The 22,011-nt window shown below is 34.6% G+C and overlaps 1 protein-coding gene and 1 long non-coding RNA gene across 2 annotated transcripts; both read right to left on the bottom strand.

Annotated features, from left to right (window-relative positions):
• Positions 1-1,249: 1,249 nt before the first annotated feature.
• Positions 1,250-20,164, bottom strand: LOC119080345. The gene is made up of 3 exons (XR_005088315.1): positions 20,083-20,164; positions 19,160-19,169; positions 1,250-1,260 (listed from the first exon to the last, which is right to left on the bottom strand). It is a non-coding gene; the product is annotated as an uncharacterized LOC119080345 (long non-coding RNA).
• Positions 2,789-5,176, bottom strand: LOC119080344 (peroxidase-like). The gene is made up of 4 exons (XM_037188640.1): positions 5,008-5,176; positions 3,529-4,933; positions 3,006-3,469; positions 2,789-2,941 (listed from the first exon to the last, which is right to left on the bottom strand). The coding sequence occupies exons 1-4, from the start codon at positions 5,088-5,090 to the stop codon at positions 2,860-2,862; spliced, it is 2,034 nt and encodes a 677-aa protein (XP_037044535.1). The 5' UTR covers positions 5,091-5,176; the 3' UTR covers positions 2,789-2,859.
• Positions 20,165-22,011: the final 1,847 nt, after the last annotated feature.

Here is a 22,011-nt window from a genome sequence, read left to right as displayed (position 1 = left end):
GTTCAAACCATGAATTTTGAACAGAAAGAACGATTGTAATGTACGTAATTCAACCAAAAATATAATACCCACTGCACACGTCTAGCACTATACAATTCCATGTTGAAAAAGGCGTTATTCCATTCACTCATCAATCATCATCGCGTATCTCATAATTTACAATTGAATTTCGATTTTTCATACATTTTAACGAGATTTTTATTTTAACTCTTTTTTTTCTGCTCTCTCGATTTTCAATTCAAAACTATTAATTCAGAAATGATAAATTTATTATAGTCATTTGGTATTGTAGTGCATAATAAACCACAATTTCATAATAAATTATCGATATATTCCGTACAAAAGATGAGAAATCAACATAATTTTGTGTGAATGTTGAAGTTAATTTCGATTTATGAGTTTTATTCGACACAAAAATACGAAATAAAATTATTTAGCTTCTTTTGCACATCATATGCATGTATATATCTTGCCATACATTCTGTATAATTATCTAAAAACGAGAAGCGGCTACGAGAAGGCCCATACGAAATTAGCAACAGAAGTTCACGACGCAACATTTTGAATTTTAAACGAATGAGCAGGTGTACCAATAAAACAAAAATTATGTTTCCTCTTAGCCGGTCGCAGACGGCAAGCATATTAACAGTTTTAATATTCAAACTATTACTTCATTTAATCGAAGATTTTCAGAAATTGATTTCAGAAATCTTTTACTTCATTTGTGTTGAACATGTTTTTTTTACTATATAAGACCTAATTAGTCAAAGCTTGTCGTTTATTATTGCTCTCTTTGACAGATGACAGCCGTCTGTAACAGGAGTAACGTACCTTTACTAATTTTCAGCGTGAGTTCGACTGAATGTCAATGTGAATTATTTTTTATGCTACTCATAATATGAAAAATTTGCCGTAATAAAATAATTTGTATCGAGTTGCATACAACGTTTTATGCCACAGATGCATCTAAAGTTTGCATATCAGCAGCATTTTGCAATAACCAAACCATGTTTAAAGACATTTTTGAAATGGTAGAAACTTGGTTATTACAAAATGGTGTCCATATTATGATGCTGAGTGGCATAAACAACTATTCCACGTGTTTGCTTGAAATTCGTCAAAGCGATTATTGAAAGAAAGATATACAAAATATTGCACTGAGTGATTTATTAAGAACTCCTTTAAACATCTGTTATCGACAGTGACAACAAAACAGTCTGTAACATCTGGGCTATTGCAGACTTTTTATGGTAACATATACTAAGGTAAAACTAATGAAGTATAAGATTTCATTTCAATCTGTAAATATTTCGGTCATAAGAAGTAAGAGATTCGGTAACATTCATTCAGCAGAACTCACAATAGAATTCCAAGAATTTTGAAAAGATATTACAGGAATCGACGAGGCGCAAATCGAGGAAACCAGTAATCTTACGGGCGGCAAGGTTAAAAAGTAGTTCAAACAACAGAAGTACATAATTAATTAATGTAAGTAATTTTTTTACGTGAATATAACATAGCTCCATAAACATGTTAACGCACTCGTGTTTAAAAATGATATTTGTACATAAATTGTTATCCATGACTTGCTCATTAGCTTAAATTTTGCGCATAGGATCTGTTGCGCCTTTTGACCTCAAATTTTGCGCACAGTGTGTTTTCTGTTGTCAACCTCTGCTCCATCACAAGTTGACAACGCTCATATCTTTCGAACAAAATTTCCATTACGACACATGTTAGGAAAATATTGAACCCAGACCAAAAAATATTTTCTAACAATTTGAGCAGCACCTTCCATGCCAAAGGTGTCGGAATAGTTATTTATGTCTGACGTTTAGGCACTAGATGGGTCACTCAATGCCCAGTTGCATACAACGTTTTGCTAAAAAAAAATCCAAACAAAAGTTCTGATTTTCGTCACTGAGCTGAGGAAATTCTTATTCGCGTTCTATAGCGCAAATTACCTGAACATACATTTTGCCCTCTCTTCTGTATTCGAATTCGTTACAAGCGACATGGTAATAGCTATTAGACTATAGCCCACAGATCTTCGAACAGGGCAAAAATTTCATCTTAATATTTCGTGCTCTCTATTCGCACTATAACGGCTAACGAATTCGAATAATAAATAAAACCTGATAATAAATTTAATTCAATAAAAATGCTGTTAATTAACTTTACAAAAAAAAAACGTGAAAAAGAAATAAAAGAAACTGGACTATCTGGACGCTCAGGCCGATCATAGCAGAGATTTTTTTTTGAACAAACTTAACACGGGACTTTTTTCGTGCGTTTTAATTGCCTCATTTGCATTGGATTTACGATTTTTTTTTTGGTTTTCATGCATATAATTATTCGGACAGGTAGCCATTTCAATTTTATATTAACTAAAAAAAAAGTTCATTGGCATTATCGCTGGTAATGATGGTTGGCGAAAACTAAACTATAAATTCGGCAGCACATCAACCTGTGTATTGAAGTAAAATCGGGCGTGCAGTTTACAGTACACACACAAATGTGTATAACAATCTGGTTGCGGAATGTCTCGAGACTGAGCATATAATTAGAATACGAGATTGAAGTAATCAGAATCGAGTGATTGTAGCTTTGGTCTTTCTATAACCCAACCGAATGTAAAAATACTCACCACTACGCAAAGTCCTCACGAACACCGAAAGGGATAACCAACCATCCTTGCTTAGAAAGAAAGTTTTTTGTCTGGCTCAAGGCTCAAACGGAGCTCAAAGCTCTCGAAAATTCTAACACGGATGGTATAGCAATTCAGTAGAAATAAACAGAAAATCTCGCACGGTCCCATGTGCCTAACAATTTATTTAACTATTCCTAATCCATGTGAAGTCATTCTTTCCATGCTGATAAATCCATTGGTGGAAAATGTTTACAATCGATTTTCGGATTCACTGCATGAGGTGCATACGACCTGAAAACAGATCAGAGTTACAAGCAACATTTAAAAAAGAAAAGGAAATCGTTTCGAGCATTACCACAGTTTGTTCGTTTCATTTAGTCCAGAATTAACACAAAAGAGATTCGACACTGAGTATTTGCCAACAGCGTCAATTTGTGCTTTCGTCATTGGATATGGACTTTCGGGATGCGAGTAGAAGTAAATATCGCCTCCCATGGCATTTTTATAGTTATCCCCAATGACACACCCGAATGTTGGACCTGCAAACGGATTCCCAACACTTTCGAAGGCTTCTAATAATCCGCCCACATAAAAATCGACGTCGTCATAGGAACTGTAAAATGATTTCAGCAAATCGACATTTGTTTTGTTAAAAATTAAGTTGAAATCGTCAAAGCTATTGATCTCCGGCGTTAATTTGCACTTTCTGCGTATTTGTACGAACGAAGCGATACCATGGTCTCGACCACGTTGAATATCCAACGCAATGAGATCGGTCCCGTAGCCATTCTTTCCGTTCTTTCCAATTCTGTTGATAATCTGTTTTTGGAAAGAGCTCAATTATTACTGATTCAGATCTGAAATTCATCTGCAAATACTTCATCGCTATATGATTTCATGTTCACAGGTTCATTAGCCACACCTCGCAACGCATCATCAAAATTATTTTCAAGCAGCTCAATTTTTCCAATCGTATCGGATTGAAGAACCTCATTCGTTAGCGTGTAGTTCTCATCGCGAAACTGCATGGTCGACGGAACATAATAATGAGCGCCACGATAGGTAAACGTGAATTCGATAAACGTACCGGCGTTCCTTAACTCAGAATAACTTTCGTTGACCGCTTTTTTAAAAACTCTTTCGATCGATTTTGCTGCGATCAAATTGTACTGAAAATTTGCAATATTGATGCGACGTGCTTCCTGGAATATGATTTCATCATCCCAATGAGAATTTAGGGCTGCTAATCGTTCAGCGAGATGATTGTGATTGCGAGTGAATAGTGTTGGCCAGATGGAAGCGATTGGTATGGTAGTGAATCGTTCCATGGATTTTAAATATTTTCCGTTTGAATCAACCGCCACTAGATTGTTCTTTCCCATTCGAAATTTGCCACTTTTAAAAAGTCTGATTCGTTTCAACTCTGATTCATCATTTCCATAAATTAGAGACAAATCCAAATATGCCGTTGCCTGATTAACAATTTCACCAGCCTGAACAACATCAGGAAATTCACCGATCTGGGAACGAACCATATTCAGGCATCCAATTTTTTCATTTTTATAAGATGAGTCGTTTTTCGATACTTCAATAGGCAGGCATACTGAATTCGTTAAATTGGAAGGCAAGACGGCATGTCTGTCTTGAGTGCAGCACAGTATTTCTTCATTCACATTTTTTGGTTGCATTGGTATTTGATAGTGTAGATCGTGAGTGGCAAATAAAATAATTAGTAAGCCAAGTACGTTGTATGCTAATTCTGGAGTGGGTGATCGAACTGCCTTATTCAAAACTCCTTCGACAAGCAAACGTGCATTTGGCAAGTCTGAGCCAGTCACACTTTTCCTAATTGAATAAATTCCATCTTGATAATTCTTTGGACCGTATCGGCTAAATGGAGTCCCCGATGCACCCCAATAAGGATTTTTTGCGTTATTATGTCGACCATCAATGGAACGATATTTAGGCATCGTCGCACGACCAAGACCATTTTTGAATAAGGAAGTAAATGCTTTTGCATATTGATTGGAAGTGCTTTTACATCGAACAGCAATCGATTCGTAGTCCTTGCCCGTCATATTGAATCTTTTTTTGAAAGTCTGCGCCCCGACTGTGTGTAACATCGCAAGTTGCGGTGCTGGACCGTAACACTGATTGCAAACGCGAACGCCAAAAACATTATGAGGTGTCACGAAGCCGAGACGTTCCAGATTTCTGTCGTACTTCTCTCTTGATTCTACGTTTCTCGTTACATTTCTCATTAAGGACGAATATTTGTCACAGCTTCATTGAATGAACGAAAATTATCTATCAGAAGAAGTGTAATCGTGTCTAGTGTGGAAGCCTGTAGTACTCACCTAATTTGTTGCTCCTCTGGCGCAACAGAGATGGCTGTAACCAGTAAAACGAAGAAGCCAAACATTAGTTTGTCGCATTCCATTTTGCAATTGAAAACTAAGTGCAGGCTGTGAGTGTTTTATTGAAAAGGGAGCTCTATTAGATCTACTGTTCATATAGGCCCCTGAGCTAATATTTAAACAAAACTTTTATCAACTTTACATGTTCACATAACATAATATTTATCGGAGGCACTCGAAAACATCGGGTCAGTGACGCGAGTTCTCAATTGCGACGGTCTTTGGAATTGATTTTGCAGCAACAATACATTTTATCCTAAATTATTCTAGGTATAAACGACGATTTAACATTTTTTGTTTCCATATCCTGGGTCGAACTGGCTCGAAAAAGCCCTTCAGTCGTTGTATGAAGACAAAAACTCGGGCCTGCACATATCGTCTAGATAACCTTTCACAGACGGCACGCCCATCCGCAGGTTTACTATCTGGTCTGTTACTTTATTAGTAGGGTGTGTCGATTTCAATTTTTGTTTTTAGTGATTCCGGATTCCGCCCTACCGCGATGCACCCTCGCACTAGCAATAATAATCAGCGAAAAGTTTTTTTTTATAAGTCAATATAAGCTTGCACCGTCACTTTTTCAAAAATTTTCGAGCTACATGAGATAGCTGGATTATGGGTCGAAACCAAAAAAAAACTACAGATGCTTTTGCAAAGTTTTCACTCTGTACGGCATCTAGAGGGTCTACTAGAACATACAAAAATTAAAAAAAGTTAAAAAAATGTTTTACCGTCATTTTGGTATAGCATCAAGTTTCACCGAGGTGGAATTGTCAAGAATTTTGTAAGTGGAAAAGTCATCTCTTCTGGGTGAATTTTTTTCAAGCTATTGTTGTGATAGCTCATTTTGTAGGTATTTCAATAGCGCATCCAGCAAACATACAGTTTAGATAGATAAATTTAAATATTTTTTGGTTTCGCTGTTGGAAGGCCCAAAAATTGGGCATTTCTTCGAGTATGGAGACAATTAACATTTTAAATACAGCAAGTAAATGAAAAATTTTGACAGAAATTCAAATATTATTCATGAATAACACATTAAAAAGCTGAAAATATTAAGATTTCGTTTTTTAAGAGAAGCCAATTTGTTATGTTTTCGAAAATACCCAAAGAAATGCCCCATTTTTGGGCCTTCCAACAGTGAAACCAAAAAATATTTAAATTTATCTATCGAAACTGTACGTTTGCTGGACGCGCTATTGAAATACCTACAAAATGAGCTATCACAACAATAGCTTGAAAAAAATTCACCCAGAAGAGATGACTTTTCCACTTACAAAATTCCTGAAAATTCCACCTCGGTGAAACTTGGTGCTATACCAAAATGACGGTAAAACATTTTTTTAACTTTTTTTAATTTTTGTATGTTCTAGTAGACCCTCTAGATGCCGTACAGAGTGAAAACTCTGCAAAAGCATCTGTAGTTTTTTTTTGGTTTCGACCCATAATCCAGCTATCTCATGTAGCTCGAAAATTTTTGAAAAAGTGACGGTGCAAGCTTATATTGACTTATAAAAAAAAACTTTTCGCTGATTATTATTGCTAGTGCGAGGGTGCATCGCGGTAGGGCGGAATCCGGAATCACTAAAAACAAAAATTGAAATCGACACACCCTATTTATTAGATCTTAGACTTACAAGAGATTGATCGCAAATCTATTACTTCATTATTTTTAACAAATACTTTAATAATAAGAACACATTAGTGAGAGTGTATTCTTGCAGTCGCTAAAGATAACAGATGATAGCCTTCTACCCGTAACAGATTACAACAACCGAGCTGGAGTTGCGTCACTCTTTATTCTTCAAGTGTAGTTGACAGATTAATTAGAAAATAAATTATGAATATTAGAATATAATTTGACTTAACGCACTATCAACATATTGCACAATAAAAAATACATTCAAATGAGGTCACTTCCAGCTAAGTAATTTTGTTATTATCATTGCAAAAGTTTCCGATACGACCAAATGTGTTTTTAATGTTTACAAACAATATTTTTGCTCAATTTAAAGTTAGCTGACATAACACTGTAATAAATTGTTCTGTTTAAAAAAATAATTTATCAGTCTGCGGTGCCATAAAATTGTATTTTATTTTTGAGACAAAGCCAAAGATATGGAAATTTGTTTCCATTATGAAGGTGTTGCTAAACATGTTTGGTTACTTATTGTTAAAGTAAGTCTGAATGTGAAAGTGATTAGAAGGGTGTTCTATGAGGACTGGAAAGTGTTTCTACTCAGTAATTGGTCATTTTGTCTTACGCCATTATATAAGGACGCATCCATATTCTTAATATTGTGCCTAGTGATTTTATGATGTCAGCTTGATTAATATTTGTATCATACCCAAACTATATAAACACTGAAGGTGAATTCATTTTTGTAATGTTGCCGTGATCACATTTTCTTGTGGCTAATGTTGTTGCACCTGCTAAGTTTGTATGAAATCGAATTCCTCAACTACTTGCAACTTGATGCAAACGAATTCAATACGTGTTGCAACATAACGAAGCTAAATTCACCTGAAAGTGGAGACTGCACAATGTGCAGTGCACATTTCCATTACCTTCAGTGTTTACATACTTTGAACATAACACGATGCAATGCATACCAACCAAGCGAATAGTACGAGTATTTACTAAATGACCAGTACGCTGTCAGTACGCCGATAATTCAAAATGGACAGTGGAGAGGGTATAACGGGTATAGATTAAGATTGGTTCTCTTGGTATGTGTTTACTTCGTAGATGGAAGCACGGTGTTTCAGGGGGTTTTGAAAATTAGTTTTTTCATGTTGCATATATTGTAGTGTCAGATACGGTCCAAGGTATTAAATTCGTACAAGGTGAAATCCTTTTTCACCAAGCAATCTACGTGACAACGTGTAAAAAACAAAAATCAAAACCCACTGAAAACCGGTGGCGATCTACTTGTCAAACGGACAATACATAAACAAATTCCTTAATCTATAACGCACAGTCATTACGTTGAAGAGTTGAAATTTATTTGTCATGCCTTAAAAATAAATTACGGAATTTTTCTCGTAATTTAGGCCATCAGCATGAAAAGTTATATACGCAACTGTTGTTGACGGCTTATTTTAGGCACTTTCGCTTCTCACTTCGTTCGGGCTACAACCCGCGAAATTGCCTAAAATATACCGTCCACAACAGATACGTAAATAAGTATTTCGGTTCATTTGTTCACCTAGTTATTCGCAATGAAAGTACAAATCAGACAATAACTATAGAGTATACTTTCATTGGTTCAAAATTCTGGGACGCAATACCGGCGCAGCGTGAATTTTTCGCTATTTTATTGAACATGATTTGTACATGTATGTTTCTATTCAAGTATGTCCTGTTGTCCGTTGTCCTGTAGAGGCGCCACAAGTTGTTTTCAATATTTAATTGTTTGCGCGCATGCGCTCTATTTTCTGGTGAAATAACTCCACTCAAATATATTGGCAATAAAGTAAAAAAATTGTCTTCATTTGAGCTAATCCGACAACCTGAACATATGATAATAAGAAAATGACTTCTGTTATTCATCTGTTATTGACAACAAGAAACGAACATAAATGTGGAGCTCTCAATAATGTGATATTACATAGTAAAATGCATGATAAAAGACATGAAGTAAAAGATCAAGCTTTAAAAATTGTTAATTCAAAAGATGTAATAGACCCGATACGTATGCTGGTTATATACTGCAAAACGTTCAATTTAAATTTCAATTTTCATTTATTTCCAAAAAAAAGACTTCTTAAATTAAACACACAGCGTTAGTTTACCTCATAACACAAAAATTATACGTTTTGTCTCGTTTTACCCTTCTCTGTCAGTTTATAACAATGAAAAATCTAAAAATCCAGAACGGAGGCGATCTGGAGTACCGATTTAAAGTCCAACTTTAGCTGCATAGACTTCGGCAACCGAGTTTAGATAAATTTGTAGTTTTTTTATTTGTAATGGGTTCAACATTAAATGCATGACGCATTACATTTATACTCAGAAACTGTTATGATTATCGAACCACATATCATGTTCTGTATAATTTTAATTTACAATAAAATTTTCGTATCTTAAATCGTGTAACGTAAAAACAACGAACTGAGAATATATTTGCTTTTCGATAAAAAGTCCATTTTAACGGGCATATACATATACACAGCGAAAACTATCTGATTATATGCAAATCATATTATCTCTAACCATTCTATTCAGTTATATATTCGACATTTAATATGAAATGAGTTTTAGAATTATTTGCACAAATGGGCATATCTCTCAAACAGTGTTTTTAAATATGAGACTATCCGAATAATACCATTACATATGTACTAACTATGCAAATAAATCAATTAAAAAGGAAAATGTTATCTTTATTTATTTAAATTTATTTATTGATTTGCGTTTTGTGGTTGAGATTATATGGCATGATCGCATACAGTTTATTTAGAATTTCGAACAAAACTGAACTTTTCAATAGTCACAGGAACATTTAAAATCATTTTTTTTTTCGTGTGTTATCTATGAATCGGAATTTAAGGCATAAACAGAGGTTTATACGACTTCGGAAACTTAACCATTTTAAACATTCGAAATGGTAATAATGTTTGAATGTGCTGAATACACATCACAATTCTATTGACCATACAGAGGAGTTACATTTTATTATACGAAAGAGGTATCGATTGTAAAATTAATTAATTGTTTTGTTCGGAGAATTCAAAATTTTGATATGTAAATTTGACTGATAACAAAACATTTGAATGAATTTATTTTAATTGATACATGGGAGAATCCATTTTTCAAAACGAAAAAAACTTTGAACAACTTAAGTTATGACGACAGCGAATTTAACCAAAAGTGTTGTTGGCTGTGCAATTTGAGCAGTCTTTTTTTCGCTTATCTTAAATTAAAGAAAATGTTGTTAAGAAAGGAACGAAATCCTCCACGTTGATGATGTCGTAGCAACACTGACTTGGCACCCTTAAGTGCAATTACATTGGTACACAATCAATTAAAAAAAACGAAAAAAATCCACCATTCTCACTCTTCTTTCGAGATGGGTGTCCGGAAAATAAATACCCTTCCGAAAACGTGTCATTTTGGTCTTAGCCCTTTACAAATTGTCATATAACTGTTGCCATAATAACTACTGAATCTATTACTTCTTTTGTTTGATGCATTGTAAAATATCTTGACTTCATTTGTTTTAGTCGGAGTTCATCACTTAGTTAGTCGATAACTGATGCTTAGCTGTTTCATATACTAATAATAAAAGATACTATGATTCAGAAATAGATTTTGTGATTGGTATACGCCGCGCCGATTGAATGTTGAAAATTAATTGGAATATTGGGTATTGAGTGGAATATTTGGAATTGAATGGTTTTTTTTGGAAGTTACTAATTTTTTTAAAACTGTTGGTACTTCTGAAACTGATTGGAGTTTTGGGAAATGACTAGGTTGGAACTTTAGTGGAATATTTATAGTCGAATAAAGTGAATTATTTCATTTTTTCTGATTTTATAGCGATGTTTTAAAAGATTTTTATTTACCAAACGAAGAACATTTATATTTCTATTTTTCTTTTCGTTCTTTTTGGATGCCAAATTAAAAATTGGTTTTCCATATGCTGAACGAAGTTTGTGGAACAAATGCAATAAACAGATCTCAAGACGACATTTGCCATTAGGGCTCTTGTTTCCTTTTAAATGATCAAAGCTACTTTTAATCCATTTTCTACTTACCTTAAACATGGAAACATTAATAGGTGTAGTTGGAAGCAACAACGTGACAAAACACTCGAGGCTTGCTGCTCATGTTCCCTTCTATTATACGGTCAAAGCTACTTTTAATCCATTTTCTACTTGCACCTTAAAGATGCATCCATTCACGTTGTTGTTTCCAACCACACCGATGAATGTTTCAATAAAAATTTATTTTAACAAGAAATCACTTGATTGCCTCATCATTACATTGTGGGCAGGGAAACATTATTATAATCTTTTGACATTGTGACCAGTGCGATCAACATTTCCAGATATACTTTCGACGTTGGCTGATGATTGAAACAAAAATTTATACATACATGTGTGTATAACAATGTGCAATGCGATCTGGAATGGAGACACACAGAGGTTTATATACGTCGTGTGTGGTTAATGAATCTAGATGTTTTTTTTCGAACCGCTCACAAGAAAGATTAGAGGAGACAAGGAAACGAATGCATTTTATGTGAGGCAACGATACACATTTTTGATTTTAAATTAGTGTTTCGTCTTTTTGTTCAGGTAAATCTCTGTGTGTTTATTATATATAAGTGGCAGGCTGTTAACATGTAAAAACAAGCGAATAAACAAACTTATGTGGAGAGGATCTTCGGTGCTATTTAATTATTTTCCATTTGTATTTGAACCTTTTATAAATTTTAAGCTTGTCGCCACGAAATCTTTTACTTCATTTATTTTAACATACTTTTTTCATGAACTGGATATCATATCTTTTTTGTTGTTGTTGCTGTCGATAACAGAAGTGTTAAAACGTGTTCAAACATTCTGTACCATGTCCGCTTATATGCAACATTTTGATTCCAGTGACGCTTGGAAACGATACTGCCGCATGGTTGAAGAATACTAATATAACTGATGTATGTACTACTGTACTACGTTGAAGGGAGTAATCGTCAAAATAAATATTTGGAACCTCGGACGTAATGTACTATATTTTAAGAATGTTGAATGAAATGCAACCAGCGTCATCAAAGGATTTCGTCATTTCTAACTGATTTCAATTTTTTTATAAACCGTCCGAACGTAATGAGAAGCAGTAATTTATTGTACGAGTTTGGTATGTATAGATTTATAGCATAGTATTTTAGCATAGCTCTATATGTACAGCAACATTGTTAAAGTGACAAATATTTGCATTCACTTTATTCCCAACTATTGATTCAAAAATTAAAACCAAAGATAATATTTATTGCATATTCATTTTATAACTCATAACATTTGAATCGGTTGCGAGCAGCAAAAATCTCATCATTGTCTAGATAAATAAAGAAAAGGAATTGAATAAACACGACTTCATTTTACGTCCGCAAACTGATTTTTTTTCCACTCTTCATTGTTGATTTTTTATTTTATAATACTTTATGGTATGTTGCGCACCTGCTGCTGAATGGGCAAAAGTAATAAGATAAATATTGATTTTTGCAATTCTGCAGGTCAGCAGAGTCAGTAATGCATAAATAATAATTGCATTTTGATGTTTCCATTGTGTAAATAAAAACAAAAATTCAATTACACTCTACTACCTCTGGATGCAAATGAACTTAATCTCGACTTAAATACTTACATCTTATATGATTTGATGCTGTTCTACGGGAAGTTGTTCATGCAATTAATTCACTCAGCTAGTAGTCACATACAAAACCTCAACTAGTGGCAGGAAAACAACACATTTTATTCTTACGTTTCAGTTCAGGCTGAATTCAACTGCTAGATTTTATACGAGTGATTTTATACATCACTCTTAAATACTGGATGAATATTTAGTATTAATTATCGTAAACCATGTCATACATCGCTTTCGACAGAGCATCAAACTTCGTCTTTTTAAGGACATATTTCAAGTGAATTTCGGTCATTGGAAAGTCGTCATTTACCCAAGACATAAAATGTGGAAAAGTCCAGTGCGCAGCTGGTCGAGACGAGGTACACACGAAAGCATGACGTTTCATTCTTTATCTGACGTTGATAGCACCGTAAGTATTTTTTTTGTGGGTTTCGATATTTTGATATGGACACTTTCGAATATAAACTTATTCGATCAACTTGTTTCAGAGAGTACTTGTTCCTTCTGGCCCATCAAAGCGGCTAGTAGTAATTTTGCGCCGTATGGGCGCGAAATTACACTATTAAAGTAGGAATCTCGCGCCACGCGAAATTCCTACTTTATTAGTGTAATTTCGCGCCCATAAGGAATTTCTTGCTGGTAGAAATCTCGCAACGTCTTAGTTGCGATGCAGGCATCCTAACATTTTGTAAAAGGAAAATCCACTTTTTCTGAGTAATACCGGTATCCTTGATGCAAAATGTGTGTATCTCAGTTGGAATACCGGTATCCTAACGTTTTGTAAAAGGAAAATCCACACTTTCTATGTCGGGATACCGGTATCCTTGATACAAAATACGTGTATCTCAGTTGGGATACCGGTATCCTAACGTTTTGTAAAAGGAAAATCCACACTTTCTATGTCGGTATACCGGTATCCTTGATACAAAATACGTGTATCTCAGTTGGGATACCGGTATCCTAACGTTTTGTAAAAGGAAAATCCACACTTTCTATGTTGGGATATCGGTATCCTTGATACAAAATACGTGTATCTCAGTTGGGATACCGGTATCCTAACGTTTTGTAAAAGGAAAATCCACACTTTCTATGTCGGTATACCGGTATCCTTGATACAAAATACATGTATATCAGTTGGGATACCGGTATCCTAACGTTTTGTAAAAGGAAAATCCACACTTTCTATGTCGGGATACCGGTATCCTTGATACAAAATACGTGTATCTAAGTTGGGATACCGGTATCCTAACGTTTTGTAAAAGGAAAATCCACACTTTCTAAGGATACCGGTATCCCTGATACAAAGCTCTAGGGTGTTAGAATAAAATTCGCATCTCCAAAATTTATGTACCTGATACTCAACTGAATCTACCGCCAATTTATCGCCAGGTACTCGTAAAAATTCTCTAAATCAAGTTAGCCATTGAAAAATGTATGGGCGCGAAATTCCACTATAATATGTGTAATCTCGCGCGGCGCGAAATTACTCGTTACCATCAAAGCGATTCTAACGAAATGCTAAATTAATTTGTGGTTTTCATCGATTTCGCTACCGAAATAAATCATTAAATCTGTTACTTCGTTTGATTTTTTTTTTTCGAACAAAATTTATTAAGTAGTTTTATTACAACAAAGTTTTTAAAATTGAAGCGGCATTGTTTCTTTGAATTAATGTTCTTCAAAGTAGCTTTATCTTCTACAATTACTAATGTAGAATGTAGAATGGTTTTATTACAAACAGGGGTAGAGGTAAATTCTGTTTTCTATCGCAATTGTCGATAACATTTATGGATACATGTGTCAAAAGAGCTCCTACTAGTAGTAGTAAGTAAGCAGGGAGTAAATAATTTCGTTACACATCTATCAACAACTGGTTTTTTATCAACTGGTGGTGTCTACGTCCAGTTCATCGTTAGTACGATCTGTATTAATGATTGAACTGTCAAAAGGACACATATATAACGAAAATCGACAATATAAACACAAAGTAGAGAATAGTTATTTGTTCACCGAGGGTTGAAAAATTTCGATGATGCTGCAAGTAACCTGAGAAGATAAAATTTCCTCCTTTGTCCAGAAGTCTACGTTTTTTACAACAAAGGCTACCGAAGTTTTAGCTATGGCGAGAAAATGACTATTTTCTTGCCTTCGTTGTGAAAACGTTACAATGTTAACCAGCTGATACAAAACCTGCCAAAAGATGTGCCCGACTAAATTAGTTACTCCCTGTAAAATATACAAAACAGAAAACATAAATTAATATTAAGCGAGCAAACAAAGCTTCTTGCAATCTAGTCGTTGATTACATCAATACAAATTGTTCTCCTAGTCTGAATGTTGCTTAACTTCATTTTCAATAGAATATCTTCTGTGCCCTCTGATGATCAGATAAATAATTCATTATTTTTACGATTATCCCTTTTCCATTGTTGTCAAATACTCGTCATTTTCAAAATCTATAAAAACTAATTTTTTATGTCTTATCGCGTGTGCCTGGCGGGCGTGACATATTGATGGCTAAGTAGTGTTCCTTTGCATACCATTTTTTCTGTTTGTTTGTTTGAATGGAAAGAAGGAAGGTAATAAATATTTTCTTCATCTTCTTTATTGTTTATAATTTACTCGATTGAATAAACCTTCAAACAAAGATATATCTTATTTTGAAGGTATAAGCAGTATTAACGGAGCGCAGGTATACACTGGATTTATACACGACCGTGTACGGCTCCCTATAAATAATAAAAACCTTGTTCTTATCCATTCTTATATACATCCATCCATCCATCCATCCTATATTATAAAATATTTAGGAGATTATTATGTTCATCCTTTTATTGTATAAACAGGTACTTATTTAGTTTCGATTCGTCTTTTTCGCAAAGACCTTAATGTTCTTTAATCCGTTTTGCAGATTACATTTTTTTCTGCTGTAGAATTTAATTTTGGTTAAAGGGCATTTGATGTTCCGTATACAATACGGGAAAAAAAGGGTTAGTCTTTTCGGTTTTCTGTTTTACATAGACACTTTCCACAGTTATGCAAACAACCATGTTACACATTTTAACAACTCTTGTTCACCTTCTGCATTAATTTTCTCCAGCTAAATATTTACAGATTTTATTTTAGAAGAAAAAAAACTGTATGTTTCACCTACGCAAGATAGTCTCAATTCTATAAACATTTATCACGGACAGCAGGTGGCGTTCTCTTTCTCTTTTTCAAAATGCACTTTACTACAAGATTTATATAGAAGAGGTGAAGACACATTAACATTTTTGAACATTAATTTATTGGGATCATTCTACAATTTGTACGATTTCATTAATTAGTCTGTGTTACGAAAAGATGGTGGCACGTTTATTAGTTCGATGATTAGAAGACCCCCAATTGATCATCATAAAAATTTGTACAGTTGCCCTTTTTCTTGTAAAACTCTCTATTTCAACCTGAGTTACAACAAGCAGCTTTGGATTTTATCAAAATAAATGCCAAAACAAACTAATAGATTATTAAATTTGTTCATGTAGAAGTTGGCAAGATACACACGTTTTCAGATTTGGGAGTTAATGTGGTTTTTAATTGATTCCACAAGAACTTTGTTGAACAAATGATAATCTAGATTTTTATTTTCTGAATTTTTGTTAGACACGCGTTCATTTTTATTTGATAAACAAATCTTTTATGGAATCGTTTACAAGCCACAACAACTTCTAAATCAGAAAACATGTCAAATTACACTTTCCATGTAAGTGTTTGATGTTTTCACATTTTACATGATTCAAGAAAAGGTGATGATCACAAGAAACTGTCAATCGATCCTGCACAAAATCAGAAAAGTCAAAAATAATGATTCGAATAATCATGGAATCTGTTACTTCTTTTGTTTAAATACCTTGTGTTCAATGCAAAATTGTTTACCTCATTAGATTCTACTTACTAGATTCTACCTCATTAGATAGTATTTTCTATATAAGAGAACACTTATAACACATCATCGTTTCTCTGTCATTGTCAACAGCTGATTACTGTTTCTAAAAGTATGTTAACTTTAAACGCATTGCTGGTATTGTAATTCCGCTCGAATAAAATTGTGTTAATATTATTGAGCCCTGTATTTCATATGGTGCGGCGCAATTATTATCGCACTTCAATTTTAGATCGAATGCGCCAAATTTTTAGAAATAATGAACGATCCAATCTCTGACAAAGTTTCCTAGTTTGGAATGCAGATACTTATCTCATTGTCAGATCAAAAACTGAGTTATCTTGCTGTGTTACTTTTTAGACCTTACTGATCAGCGTGTCATGTCAATTTTTATGGAGTCGAAGAAGATGATCTTGTTTTTTGCAGTAAAACAATTTCATGACCAAGAGAATCTATTTTTGGAAAACATTTTTTTTTCGGAAGTCTTGCAGGAACTATTTTGAAAAATTCAAAAATAGTCCCTGAGTGGAAGCGTAGAAAAGAAATTGTTTCCCATTTCGGAGATTAATAAAAGTCGTCTGTGGAATACATTTTAGTAAAGATTAAGAACATTCTTATGTTCCTTCTCTATCCCAGTACTGGTTTCACCAATTTTCATGCATTTTGAACAAGAAAATATTGTCTGTTGTGCATTTCTTAAACCAGTGTCACAACTCAGTTACACCCCATAAAATCGGTTCGACAATTTTTCGTGAATTTCGGCTCAGACACGCTTGATAATACACTCTGTTAGACGATTTCCTTAAGAAAATTTCCCATATGTTTTGGCTCAGTCACGTTCGGTACACTTGAGTCGAGGGAGCTTTTCAATATTTTATATATGACGTAAAATCGTATGGGACTTTCGCTCCAGGCTGTGGTTCTATGTAGGTGCCATATGTAAACGCATAAGCTGTAGTCATATTAAGTCTTTAGTATGGATATTAGTAATATTTCCCAAATTAAATTTACAATGGAAGTGAACTAGAACCAAATTTAAACAAAAATTTTGCACCTCTGATTTTTCTTCTTATTTCTCTGTTTTGGGTCACAAACAACTTTTGTTCGAAGGGTAGGTTGGCGCAGCGGGCGCTTTTCGAAAAAATTTCTAAAACGTCATCTGAAGTCCATTATTTGGCCGTTTCCAGCACTTTTAATAACTGTTGTGGGCTAAATGACTTATTATATAAATTTTGGTAAGTCATCTGATCATTGAAAGCGATCAAGAATACTGTCAACTAGTTACAAGAACCTAATGTGCCAATAAATATGATAATTAGGATGGGATTCATCAATACATGTGAGCAGCGCTCCAAAATTTCGGAGTAGCCGTTCGTAACAGCATTGTAGGACCAATCAGAGTTTAATATGACTACAGTTTCCTAATGTTAGTATCTTTTCGATGTCTTCGAAGTATATAAAAGCGATTCTCTAATTAAATTTTTATATTTTTCGTTACGGAAGTGTCGGTTTTGGTGGTTTCGGTTTCACGGAGGTCCCTTAACTTAGCTACATTTTTTCTATAGTGTTGCAATATTGGACAAAAAGACTACTAGATAACATCACAAAATGTTTTAATATATTCGGTAATGTCCAGGTAGCTCAATCGGTAGAGCATAGGACTCATACCCAAGAGGTCCCGGGTTCGACTCCCGGTGCAAAAATGCTTGCCTGGTTTTATTCTAATCACTTGGTGATTAAGCACTCGCTATTAGTTATCTAATGGCTGTACGACCGTAACAAAGTCGCAAATTTCAAAGAAATCCAATATTCGATTTCTTCGCAACAATCACGCCATATTGACATAATGTCAATGACACAATTCACAATATACAACAGACTGTAGGATAAACGCCATCTATGATCGACTAGTCGCTCATTGGGAAAATGCATGAGTCATTAGTGATGGTTGTGGTCTTCGCATACCACTCGTGGCTTAGAGAATTCACAACGTATGGGACGTTTACACGGTCGATTTGTGAACTATCTGAGTCCGGAGAGATATGATGAAACATCACAATTCATATGATCAAGTGACTTGTGCAATAGCACAACAGGCCCACTAGAGGCTTAGGTGCTGGGCTTAACCCCCTTCCCATCGAATCCAATCCAATCCAATCCAATATATTCGGTATGGACATCAGTTGACGTTTTCGCAATTTTTTCGAAAAGCGCCCGCTGCGCCAACCTACCCCTCGAACAAAAGTTGTTTGTTTTGACCCAAAAAAGAGAAATACGAAGAAAAATCAGAGGTGCAAAAATTTTTGTTTAAATTTGGTTCAGGCACACCATGAGAAACGTTCTTCTAATCAATGATTTCAATGAACCATCACATCCAATCACCCATTTGACGATGAAAAAACTCAATTTCACTGAAATGTGCAAAAATATTCAATTTTGACGAATTCTCTGTCCGCATATTAGAAACATTAAATAAATTTACAATTCACTTAATTGAAATACTCCCACATCTATGTAACATATCATGACCCGTTTCGTTTCAAATATTTCCATAGCTATTTACCATTTTTAATTTTAATTACGTTTCGTTTCAGGATGAGATATTCTATAGTAGCTACTTGGCACCTATCACAATTCATAAATTATTAGATTTCTTGAGAAAATACTCGACTAAAATAAATTATAAATCAACCGAGCTTCTAAAACATATTACCACCATTGTCTGAGATCTATCTCATGGTGTATTAAGTATAGCAGCTATGCTATATAGAACGTCAACTTATAATATTACATTAACATACATAAACTTCCCTTCAAAAGCATATTAATAAATATGTATTATATGCTGAGTTCATGCACACAATGTGTATGATGTGCCAGTTATTGTACGTTCTATGTGTTATACATTACCGCGTACGTTAGCCACATCTTCTTTACACCGGTAGAGAGCTGTATGCATACGTGTATCGTTCTTCTACAGGCCGAGCTAGAAATATTGTTGCCTTTCCACACAGAACAGAGTACAGATTGTGTTGTATGGAGATGAAGATTAATGAACAATGAAAATGATTGATTTGGCCTAAATCACTTTTCTCACATTTTCTATTTTAATAATGCGGTAGTAGGTTCATCAGGCTCATTGGGAATTTGTAGAATAGGTACCATTTGTTTCGTAGCTATAAATACTCGATAATGTTTAATTCAAGATGATTTAATACAACCCATGCAAAAGAATAATCAAATTTCAGGTTGTTAGGTTTTAATGAAATTTCTTCCATGTCTACTGAAAGACCGAAGTATTTTTTCGATTATTCATTTACATAGAATTTTTAGTTCTTCACTTTTCTAAAAAAAATTATGACAGTGCAAGTATACTGCGTTCACACGAAATGCTTCTTCCCTAAGCCTAACAAAAAATGGGCCAAAGATTTGCTCAAAATGGACGGAAATCGCATTAGAAGAGTAGTAGGAGCGATTACTGGACATTGCGGGCTGAATCGGCACATGAATAAGTTGAGGCTTTCGGACACTCCGAGATGTTCCTGCGATCTAGAAGAAGAAACGGGTGAACACTTGATATGTGATTGCCCCAAATTTCTTCAACTAAGACGCAGGATGCTCGGAGACTACGGGGTGGTTCCTTCAGAAATTGCTGCAATAGGACCTGACATCTTAGACAGGTTCCTATCGGCAACAGGAAGGCTGCCATGATTTACACGATGACCGGGAATGGAAACAAAGGATCAACAGATCTGTGTTTCGAGATCTTAAATGATCGTCCCAAACTGATAAATCTTCTATCCTGCAGTGACTATAGCTCCTCAATATTCCCAAGTGTTATGCCTCCCGGTGGGGCTGCACTGGGAAAAAGGATTACGTATAAAGTGTGGTAAGAACGTACGTCTTGAGTAAAATACGAATGGCATGTTTCTTACCTTAGTCATCGTATATTATACAAGAACTATATATGGAAATACGTGTCGTGCGTAAGTACGCATACCTGTCTGGTGTATAACCTTCTTACCGCACTTTATACGTGTCAGCCGTAATCCTTCTTCTTAGTGTGAAACACAACCTTCGTCTAGAATCGTAATTCACCTCGTCATGGAGGTATCACCCTTGGAAGATGGTGAAATGTTGACTCATGTTCCCTCATAAATATAAAAATGGAAGCAGGATAGATTCCAAAAATCATTGATTGCTCCAGGGCGGTGCCATGAATAATCCCCCAGTCCAAGAGCATCCACTGCGTGTCCGTTAACTTCCAATCTAATATTTTCCATTTCAATATCATCCAGTCCAACATCATCCAGTTCAATTTCATCCAGTCCAACAATATCCACTGTCCATTTTCACTGAGTCCAATAACATCCACGCATTTTGTATAAGGAAAATCTTTTTGTATAAGGAAAATATCCCTGAGATGGCTGGATATTATTGTACTGGATGAAATTGACGTGGATATAATTGGACTGGATGAAAATGGACAGTGGATATTATTGGATATTGAACTGGACGCTATTAGATGGGAAGTTAATGGACGCTGTGGATGTTATTGGACTGGGGGATAATGCGCGTTACGTTACAATCTATTCAAAGATCACCCGATACTTTCTTTAATTAACTTTATTATTCGATCCAAGTGATGATGTTCCGATGTAAAACAGATGCGAAATAGTTATTTATACAACCGAGGGATAAATCCTTTTCTAGGAACTAGATGTGTAGATTATCCGCAGGCGAGTGTGACAATACACATCGTGTGCCTAAAAAAAGCATTTATTCCTCGGTTGTATAAAACGTTTTTCGCAAAAGAGGCAACGGATGGTCCTACTTTTCGTCACTTGTTGCGAAAAAAGAAAATTATTAAAAATACAGTAGAATCAGAGAAATTTCAGTAGAAATTTGCTTCAGCTGTTTTTTAGCTGATACAATCGAAACTGTTAATACTTGTTTACACGGTTGAAGCTAACTGTTTCACGCACGAGCGTGATAGTGGTAAAACCATATCAAGACTGCTTCTGACTATTTAATTAAATTTTGAACGTTAAAACAAAAAAATTGTTATTTATATAACAAGGTAAAACTTTTATCCCGAGCTATGTAATGGATTTTACATGCTTTTGAAACCTAATGCAAATTTCTTGTTTTACCTAGTTGTGTAATAAGCCACTTTTGACCCTACGGAAAACAAAAGCATGTCAAACAAATTTTCAAAAAGAACTGGTACCTATCACGGAATTTTTTTTTATTTGAGTATGATATTAACTGTGCACAACTATTTTACAAGACAGCTGAATATTATGTTCCGCATAAATGTACATTTTACATACTGACCTCACTAAGTGCATCTAAGATGTACATTGTACTGCTACGCTAACAATTGTACATACTTGTCCCGAATTTGTACAGTATAGCGGTATATTTTTCGTGGTAGTTGAACAGTACTATTGTACTTTTGAACAGTATTATTGTCTGTTGTGTAGAAGATAGAAGAGAATGATGCTTTGCTCAGCTGAATATTAATGCATTTTTGTTGTAAGTACACATTTGTACTTGTCCCGCCTCAAAAAAAGTTCAGCTGTGCTGAATATAATATTTTTGGGAGTAATTTAAGACTAATTAGAAGTCCATGAAAATTCAAGAAAACTTT

Source organism: Bradysia coprophila, unplaced genomic scaffold (assembly GCF_014529535.1).
Source record: "Bradysia coprophila strain Holo2 unplaced genomic scaffold, BU_Bcop_v1 contig_350, whole genome shotgun sequence".
NCBI lineage: Eukaryota > Metazoa > Arthropoda > Insecta > Diptera > Sciaridae > Bradysia > Bradysia coprophila.
Note: the sequence above shows the minus strand (reverse complement) of the source record. Positions and strands in the feature narration are given on the sequence as shown.

What these genes read in the sequence shown, in the direction of transcription:
- LOC119080344 (XM_037188640.1), bottom strand. Translation starts at nt 5,090, where the DNA reads ATGGAATGCGACAAACTAATGTTTGGCTTCTTCGTTTTACTGGTTACA. An exon ending in TGAAATCATATAGCGATGAA is followed by an intron (nt 3,470 to 3,528) that starts GTATTTGCAGAT and finishes TTCCAAAAACAG; the next exon opens with ATTATCAACAGAATTGGAAA. An exon ending in AATGAAACGAACAAACTGTG is followed by an intron (nt 2,942 to 3,005) that starts GTAATGCTCGAA and finishes ATCTGTTTTCAG; the next exon opens with GTCGTATGCACCTCATGCAG.